The following is an 8,750-nucleotide window of genomic DNA, read 5'->3' on the forward strand; positions in this document are numbered from 1 at the left end:
TAATTAAAATATACATTTATAATTTCTTTAATTGACAAAATTATGAAAAGAAAAATTATACAAGTTGATCTTGTACAATACATTGGATTACGCCTCTACCTTACTCTACATCTATTTTGCATAAAAATAACCTGACACTATAGTAGGAAAAATATTCAATGATTCTCTAAGAATTGATATCACATAAACCTTTAAAGAATCTGACACGAAACTACACTTTAGTCCTGACAATGACTAAGGTCTCCAACTCTACATAATTTAAGAAATATTTTTATATTGTCTTTTAGACTAAATATCTCGTACGGCATTAAAGAGTCTGGCATATGACAAGAATTACACTTTAGTTATAAAATAACTTCCCATTCTAATGCTACATAATTTAAGAATTATGTTTTATTATGTCTCTGAGAGTAGAGAGCTCGTAAGGCATACAAGCGTCACCTTTGGGTATATTACTACAAGTTAGTCTATGGGAACGCGACACGCGCGGGGTAATCGCGGGGCGCGGGGCGGCCGGGCGGCGGGGCGCGGGGCGGCAGGCAGCTGCGTCTAGTGCGATCGGTCGCAACTCCGTGAAAACTGCTTTTATCACTCACGTCTACACACGCCAAAGACAACTTTACTGCTAGCATTAAAAGTTGATTTTAGATTAATAATACTACTTTCAACGAGTATCCAAGTTCAGTCTAACGAAAGTAGACTTCGGTTCTATCGAAATAAGGTATGGTTTCGATATGCGGTCTAAACAAAGCGTTTTGTAATTGCGCTGCCCGCTGAGTACCCATCTCTACAGCTTTACTAGGTCTACCATGAATAAAAACAAACCGGATAAATAGACTCAACGACCCGGATTTTCGGGTTTTACGCTACTATTTAAAGATGACACCACAATGATCTATACTTTCCTGGGTTATTATATTAATTATAACTTATTTACACTCGTTTCTGATACTGATTTTAATATAAACCTCCGCCTGGACGCTTCCTTTATTTTCTAAATAAAGAGATGTCCGGCGAAACCCGAACGATTGGAAACCCTAAGCTTTACTTCAGTGCGTGCGAAGCAATACTTCGCTGTCACAACCACGTTACGTCATACGCCGCTAATAATATTTTTAAACAGCGGATAATCTGGTAGTAATATACATAATTTATTAAATAAATAGTCTCGGTTACGAAGAAATCTGGCACAAGATTCCCCGAACCCGGGTAGGATTTGGAGCACACACTAACACGCTATTCCAGTGCCCTTTAAATGGGAATATAGATAATCATCGTCATCTTCTAAGCACGGCTCTTCTCTCAGAGTCAGGCGGGCTAGGTCCTAGTCCTAGTCCATCGCGCCAGCCAAGTGCGAATTCGTTAACAACTTTCAGAACGTTTATTTTTTAACTCTCAGGTGTATAACTTTTTTCGTGAGGTTTTTCATCGCGCTTTAAGTGATAATTAATTTCATTAACATATAATTATGATATACGAGGCATGTCTGTTACTAACTGAAGAAAAAAGCGTGTTAAAAAATAAATGTTGATTGTATTGATAAATTACGATAATTTTGTAATTAAATTGATACTGATATCATAAGGAAAATAGGCAGGTATCGAAAAAGGCAAATATCACAATTGTTAGATTTTAACAACCCGAACTCTATTATATATTTGTCGCCGATCCATTTCTTTCCGACTGCTAGGCACGGGTCTCCTTCGTTTAAAAGTGAGAAAGGCCTGAGGACCTATACGACACTGGTCATGTGTGATTTATTAGACTTCATGCCCTTCATACACGTTTAAGATATTTACAAAATCAGACATTTAGGTGTCCTCGCTATTTTTGTTTTTTATTTTTAACATACACAATACACATAACTTCGAAAATCAGAGGTGCCTGATATTTGATTCTTGGCCCAAGGCACCTATTGCACTTCACTAACCATTCATTGCCTTTAAACATCAAAATACAAGAAAAAATCATAAGGATATATATTTAAAGGCATGGAAACTATAAAGTATGTTTTATTTATACATAATATTCTATACGCAAATAATAATTACACAATAGATTTCTCCGTAGACATGCTTTGAATTACTTTCCCAATAATCAGTAACAAGATATTAGTAATCGCGTCCTTATCGCACTCGTATAAAATATCGACTCTATCGACGTAAATAAAGTTTTATTCTTTATTACAAAAATTCTGACGTAAAGGATTTTTTAAATTTTCTTTATTAATAATAATTTTATTGGATAATACCATAGACCTATACAGTTACTCGCTCAATGTGATAGAGTTCTTGATTATTACACTCTTTATGTTACGGTCAATAAGCGCTTGAAGATCAGTAAAATAATAAAACTATTCCAATTCTCAAAACTGGGTACATTTTGTTGTTAGGAGTGAGTAATCTTTAATAATCTATGGATTTAGGTAATAACGAAACTTATGTTAATATGTAAATAAATTCGCCCTAAAGTGTCAGAAAAACCAGTCATTGAAGATATAAGTTATTTGGTACAAATACGGATTATACTGTTCCCACTTTAAAAAACTGTCACCCACTTTTTAACTTCAAATAATAATATCTAATTTGTCATTTATTATGCACTCAGCAGTAGACAAATAACTTACCTAAATTTTGATTAGAAATATGTCCTCATTTACCGCCATTGTCTTGTAATTATTTTGTCTATTGTGAATTCGTGACTTACCTCCTCCCTTATTGCTCGCTTTATTATCGCCTAAACTTCGGCTGCCTTCATAAATCACCTCGATTTTAATTTCCCGCCAAATCGAAGACCATAGACAATATAATTTTATTGGCGTTCGGATACTCACACTGATTACTCAGTATAAATATAACTAGCAATATAAAATAAAATCGTTAACATATTTAAGGCGTACAATTAAAATTAAATTAATGTCACATACGTTGTATTGTGTTTAAAATGGTAGTAAGAGTTCACAGATTTCAAGGAAATTATTTTTGGCCGAATAAAATGAATTGCAAAGCCATTAAAAGTTATTAGAAAAGTAAATTAGTGATTGTCAATGTCAGATGTTTGGTCAATGATTCGAGCAATATCCAGTTTTTTCTAATCCCTTCCACAAGGAAAATTACAATTACATTCGGCGTAAAGCCTTCAAGTGAGTACTAGAATAAGGTTGCGTGCCTTTCCATACCAGAGACGTCACTTTTCTTGCGCTATTTTTTTTATTTCTTCACAGACGATTACTTATATACGTGAGTAAATAAACAGAAAATGATACATGATTTGTTGATTTTTCCAGTTTCATGGATCCTTGGGGCTGTGAAGCTGTAGAAACAGCGATCGTGCCTGAATTCGAGGACAACTTTAAGCCCGCACGCGATTGCAACAAACTTGCCGATTCCGACGAATACCTCGCTATTTTAGGTGATTACGAGCGATAGATGACATTGTTTGTGTTATAATTGTTTTTTAATGTTTGCAATAGGTTATCGGAGAGAGCAATTCGTAATGTACGTCAGTCTGTAACGTGATATTCTGCGGTGTGGGTGTTTGTTCAACTGTTACTTGCCGTACAATATTGACTTACAAGCTCATTTACAAATACTTTTATTTATATTACAGAGAGAAAACTCCAGGCGCTCAGGAAAAAGAATAAAGTAGTTGAAAATTTGGCTGCATACAGGGCCGATTGCATTAACCGTTTGATGCGCGAGGGCTGCGACTTGGACCCCGTTATCGGCGACACTGAGTCCGAGAAGCTGCTTCAAGAATAATCCTACCCGAACCTTGTAAGTAACCATGGCTTCTTCATCATCTTCCCACGTCAGCCTCTCCGGGACAACTTACTGTGTAGTGACTGGAGCTTCGCAAGGAATTGGCAGAGCTATCTCAGTGGAGGTGTCCAAACTCCTCGGCCCTAAGTCTGTAATGCTGCTACTCGCCCGCAACAAGGAGGAGCTTGCTAAAACAGCTGACTTGTGCAAGTCCGGCAATGTACATGTGTTGTACAATTCTATTGATTTGTCGACGGCAACCAAGGACGAAATGCTGGCTGCTCTGAACCAGGCTTTGGAGGGGAGAAAAGTCACTGACTTCGAGACGTGCGTAATCTTCCACAACGTAGGTTCTCTCGGTAACTTGGCAATTGAAACAACCCGCATGGAAAATGTTGAAGAGTTGAGGCAATATTATGATCTCAATGTCTTCAATGTTATTGTGCTGAACACTCAGTTCTTGAAAGTATTTGAACCGGTCGAGGAGAGAGTCGTGCTTGTGAACATCTCGTCGCTGTGCGCGATAAAGCCTATGAGTGGGATGGCCTATTACTGCAGTGGGAAGGCAGCAAAGGAGTTATATTTCAAGGTTCTCGCTGAGGAGAAAAAGCATATTACGGTGCTGAATTACTCCCCAGGGCCTGTTGAGACAGCTATGATCGACTATGTCATTGCCGAGGCCATTAACGACAACTTAAAAGACGTTTTCCACTCCTTCAAGAGTCAGGGCACATTATTGAAGCCAGAGATGACGGCAAAGAAGTGCATTAAAGTCTTACTTTCCGGGAAATTTACTTCTGGGGAACACACCGATTATTTTGATGATGAGTAACGTTTGATAATGTGACTTCGGCTCTCTTATTGTTAAATGTAGTTTTCTTACTATCCTATCTCAAAATGTACTCGTGTTTGTCTTTAATAATATGCAGTTTATAAAATACTTGAAAAATTAAATCATTGACGATTGTTTCTTGATTGGATCTGTGGAGGAATAGTTAATGTTTTATTGATAAGAAAATGTTATCAACCATTTAAACTATTAATGAACATTGTAATTGGATTTCTCATTTGTAATTTTAGATAAGATTTATATATGAGGCAAATATCTCGCTCCTCAGAAGTGGCAACACAACAGAGCTCTGTTTCCGGAAGCCCCGTTCTATAGATTTGGTTATAAATATCCATAGGCTGTGTCCACTTACCACCAGGTGGATTGCATGGTCGTTTGCCACTTAAATCTTATGAAAAAATGTTTTTATCAATGTAGCACAAATTACATAATGATTATTTGTCATTATGTAAACTAAAACTTGATAATTGCATTAAAATTACCATTTGAAGACATTTAATTATAATGTTAATTAACACATTATTATACAATCAAGAAACAAGTTTTACATTACATTCCTATAGAGATTCCATTTATATATTATAACATTATTCCTATACATGTTACGTATATTCAATATTTGTAAATTATGAATGCAATTCATATTACCAATAAATGCTTGAAATTAACACTTTGACTTTCAATCAACCCTATTTCAGTTTTATTTTTAATTTTCCTATGAGTTATATTATTAATATGAGTTACATTCATAAGTGTTAAATATTTTTATTTATCTTCAACAAAACTCATTTTTGTTAAAAAGGTAAATCCCCAAAGGCTTATAGTTCACTGAGCTGGCCTAGTGCGAATTGGTTGACGTCATACATCACCAAACTGTTTTTATTTTAAGAACTCTGGTATCTAGATTTCCCCACAATATTTTCCTTACCTTTAGAGCAAGTGATAATTTATTTCTATGACTTGCATAACTTATAAACCAATAGTTCGTACCTGGGTTTGTACCTTGGACCTCCTGACTGAGACATATTTTCAATGCTATAAATGCCTACCAAAACTCATAAATACGTAAAAATTCTGATTTAAGTATGTGGCAATGACTAAAATAGGTCTGCGATAGACGCAGATATTATGAGGCTAACAATGATATTAAAAATATATTAATGGAGGCTAGACTACTAGCTTAAATGTTATGTAAGTTCATGGTCACAACAAACATTAGTAATCTATAGGTCACAATAACACAATTTTAAATACATTATTTATTTGAATATACATTGATTTTTCGGAATACTTGCAAAAAACCTGAACTATTATCGTGTTAACACAATAACGTGTCGAAAATTAAAATACCAGCTATTAATACATAATGTCATTATATTAAGGCTAGTTAATTATTGCATTAAGTTAGTGTATAGTAGTATAGTAGTGTAGTTGTTAGTGTAGTATATAGTAATTATATTAAGGCTAGTTAATTATTGCATTAATGTTGACCTTACACGTATTTCGTTACGGCTATCCTATGTGAGGGATAGAAGGTCAAATCTTGCAACTGAATTTTGAACTTGTAACTGAACTAGTTAACCTGAACCGATTGAGTTAAACTATGCATAAACGTTTACTTTGGATGACGTTAGGTATATTATTACTATAAGCAGTCATAGCCTAGTGGTAAAGAAACTGCCTCTTTATCAAGGGGTCTGAGTTTTCTAAGATATGTGAAGTTTACCAATTCGCACTTGGCCAGCGCGGTTGGCCTATGGTCTAATCCTTCTCATCTCATCAGTGGGACAGTAATGGGTTAATGATGATGATATTATTACCATTATTAGTTTAGTGACGTTATTCTAAATTCAATTAGAAATACCTTACTAAAAAGCTTTCATTTTAAATATAATTTTATTTCATGTTTTATTTTTATTTAGATCCATATTAATTATAATTATCAGACTGAGCAATAAATAGCATTGAAAAGACCAAATTAAATTCCGACTGGGCCATAGATAGCATTGAAAAGACCAAATTAAATTCCGACTGGGCCATAAGAAGCATTGAAAAGACCAAATTAAATTCCGACTGGGCCATAAGAAGCATTGAAAAGACCAAATTAAATTCCGACTGGGCCATAAATAGCATTGTAAAGACCAAATTAAATTAAGACTGGGCCATAAAAATAATTGAAAAGACGAAATTAAATTCAGACTGAGCCATAAACAGCATTTAAAAGACCAAGCTCCAAGTTTCAGAACGATGACCGCGGGGCGCAAGAGTCTGTTCCTGTTCCTCATGAACCTGGCGTGGCAGTTCCGCTACAGCATGCCGCTGCTGCTCACCGGCTCCGTGGCGGTGCTCGGCCAGGCCTGGATGTTCCAGATCCGGGTTCATACTGTGCACAGGTTGCATGAAAATGAGGTAAGCATCACTTTTTTATAATATGAGAGTAGAAGACGAGCATTCAATCCACGTAATGTTGAGTGGCTACTGCCGCCCATGAAAATTTGTACGCAATCCCAGATAAGATTAAATGTTCCTACCTGAAGTCGGCCACAGATGCCGCTGCTACCCCTGAAGACTAAGCTGGAACGCCTCGGAGAATTATGTCTTCCTTTCCACATCCTTCAATTACTAATACTGAAGGTGGTAGAACCCTTTGTGGTTCGACTCCGGCGGCACCATTGCCACACCTATTTGTACCTCATAAGAGCAGTGTTAAGCAGTGTGTGTTAGTTTGAAGGGTCCAGCTTAGTCCTCAGCGGCGCATCTGTGGCCTATCTTAGGTAGGAACCTAATCTTATCTGGAGTTGATTACAGATGTCCATTAGCGGCTGTAGGCACATACCATCGCGCGGACTACATGTTCGTTTGTTACTCCTATATTATATTAATAAAAAAAACTAAATGTTTAAAACGATAGAACTCATTACGTTTCTACTCCAGATGCACAATCACCACACCCATTTCTGCCGTATAATAGCAGTGTTAAGCGTTACCTGCTGTATCCTGATTTGAAGTGAGAAACACTTATCCGACTTAGTCCTCAGGTGTAACAATGCAGTTGTGTTAGATCTCAGATTCCTTCCTTACGAACTTCTATCTGGCGTTGATTACAGATTTCCATGGTCGGCATTGGCCACTTTCAATCACGTGAATTGCATGCTCGTTTACTTCTATATTAGAAATAAATATAGTTTAAAAAACTAAAAAACACGCTATAACAGTAATTGAAACTAAATAGCAACAATTGTTGCAATCTAGTAACTTTGCGATGAACTTTCTCTAAGGCGCTTGAACAGTCCTCGAAAATCGTTAATCCTGAGGATGTTCATAAGGACAATGGTACAAAATTATTAAAATCGTGTATTGTCACCGATTTTTGATAATTCTTCAAAATTTTGAATTAAACTGAACATTCTAAGTGGATAGAAATCGGGTTCAAGGATTCCGTTACATTGTTACATACATACATAGGAACATACATACGTACAACCAAAGCTAATAAAAGCGTGTTAAAAAGGAAGTTTCTTTATGGAACTTAGCTTCCCATTTGAAACTGCGAAATAGACAGTCATGGATTTTATTTACGAGTACACAAGCACATTAAAAACCATTTTTATATTCCAGCTGGGTTACTACGATGACGAGGATGATCAGGACGACGACGACTCCTGGGAGACCCAGTCCACGGACTCTTGGGAAACCATCGTGGAAGAGGTCGCGTATGGGTGATAGTTAACTACACATAAAATTAGATTACGTGGTGCAGGTAACTTTGCAAAAATAAAAATAACACCAAATAACTTAATTAAGCCAATAGATGCCGTGGCTTCATTTATTCTTAAAATAAAATGCGGTATAGATTATTTATTATATACAAAATGATATTATTAATACAAAGATAAATAAAGCAGTCGTGTAAAGAAAATACCCATTAATAATTTATATAAAGGGGAGATCCACAAATTACGTGAGGTGTTTTTTTGAATTTTCTGTCCCTCCCTCCCCCCCTGGTGAGATGTCGTGAGATTTTATTCAACCCCCTCCCCCATCCCCCAATCTCACGTGAGATTTTTCAAAATGTGCGTTTCTTAAATATGTAAACGTGTTGGAGTGTTATTGTAAAAAGAAAAAAAAAATTGCTTCGT

General features: G+C 36.0%; 1 protein-coding gene across 3 annotated transcripts; it reads left to right on the plus strand.

The window, feature by feature from the left end:
• The first annotated feature begins 2,923 nt into the window (after positions 1–2,923).
• Sptr (Sepiapterin reductase) lies at positions 2,924–8,548 on the plus strand. Of its 3 annotated transcripts, none has more exons than XM_073088409.1 (4): positions 2,924–3,239; positions 3,610–3,776; positions 6,855–7,020; positions 8,230–8,548. In XM_073088409.1, exons 3-4 carry the CDS (start codon positions 6,859–6,861, stop codon positions 8,332–8,334), a joined length of 267 nt encoding a protein of 88 aa, XP_072944510.1. In that variant the 5' UTR covers positions 2,924–3,239; positions 3,610–3,776; positions 6,855–6,858; the 3' UTR covers positions 8,335–8,548. The 3 variants fall into 3 exon arrangements, with proteins under 3 accessions (XP_072944510.1, XP_072944508.1, XP_072944507.1); XM_073088407.1 differs by having other exon boundaries at positions 2,930–3,239; positions 6,849–7,020; XM_073088406.1 differs by lacking the exons at positions 6,855–7,020; positions 8,230–8,548 and having other exon boundaries at positions 3,090–3,239; positions 3,610–5,279.
• The last annotated feature ends 202 nt before the right edge of the window (positions 8,549–8,750 follow it).

The sequence above is a fragment of the Epargyreus clarus genome, unplaced genomic scaffold (genome assembly GCF_041222505.1).
Source record: "Epargyreus clarus isolate Ecla_fem2 unplaced genomic scaffold, WU_Ecla_fem_2.2 ptg000027l, whole genome shotgun sequence".
Classification (NCBI taxonomy): domain Eukaryota; kingdom Metazoa; phylum Arthropoda; class Insecta; order Lepidoptera; family Hesperiidae; genus Epargyreus; species Epargyreus clarus.

Coding starts and splice junctions, on each gene's coding strand:
- Sptr (XM_073088406.1), top strand. CDS start 3,787: ATGGCTTCTTCATCATCTTCCCACGTCAGCCTCTCCGGGACAACTTAC.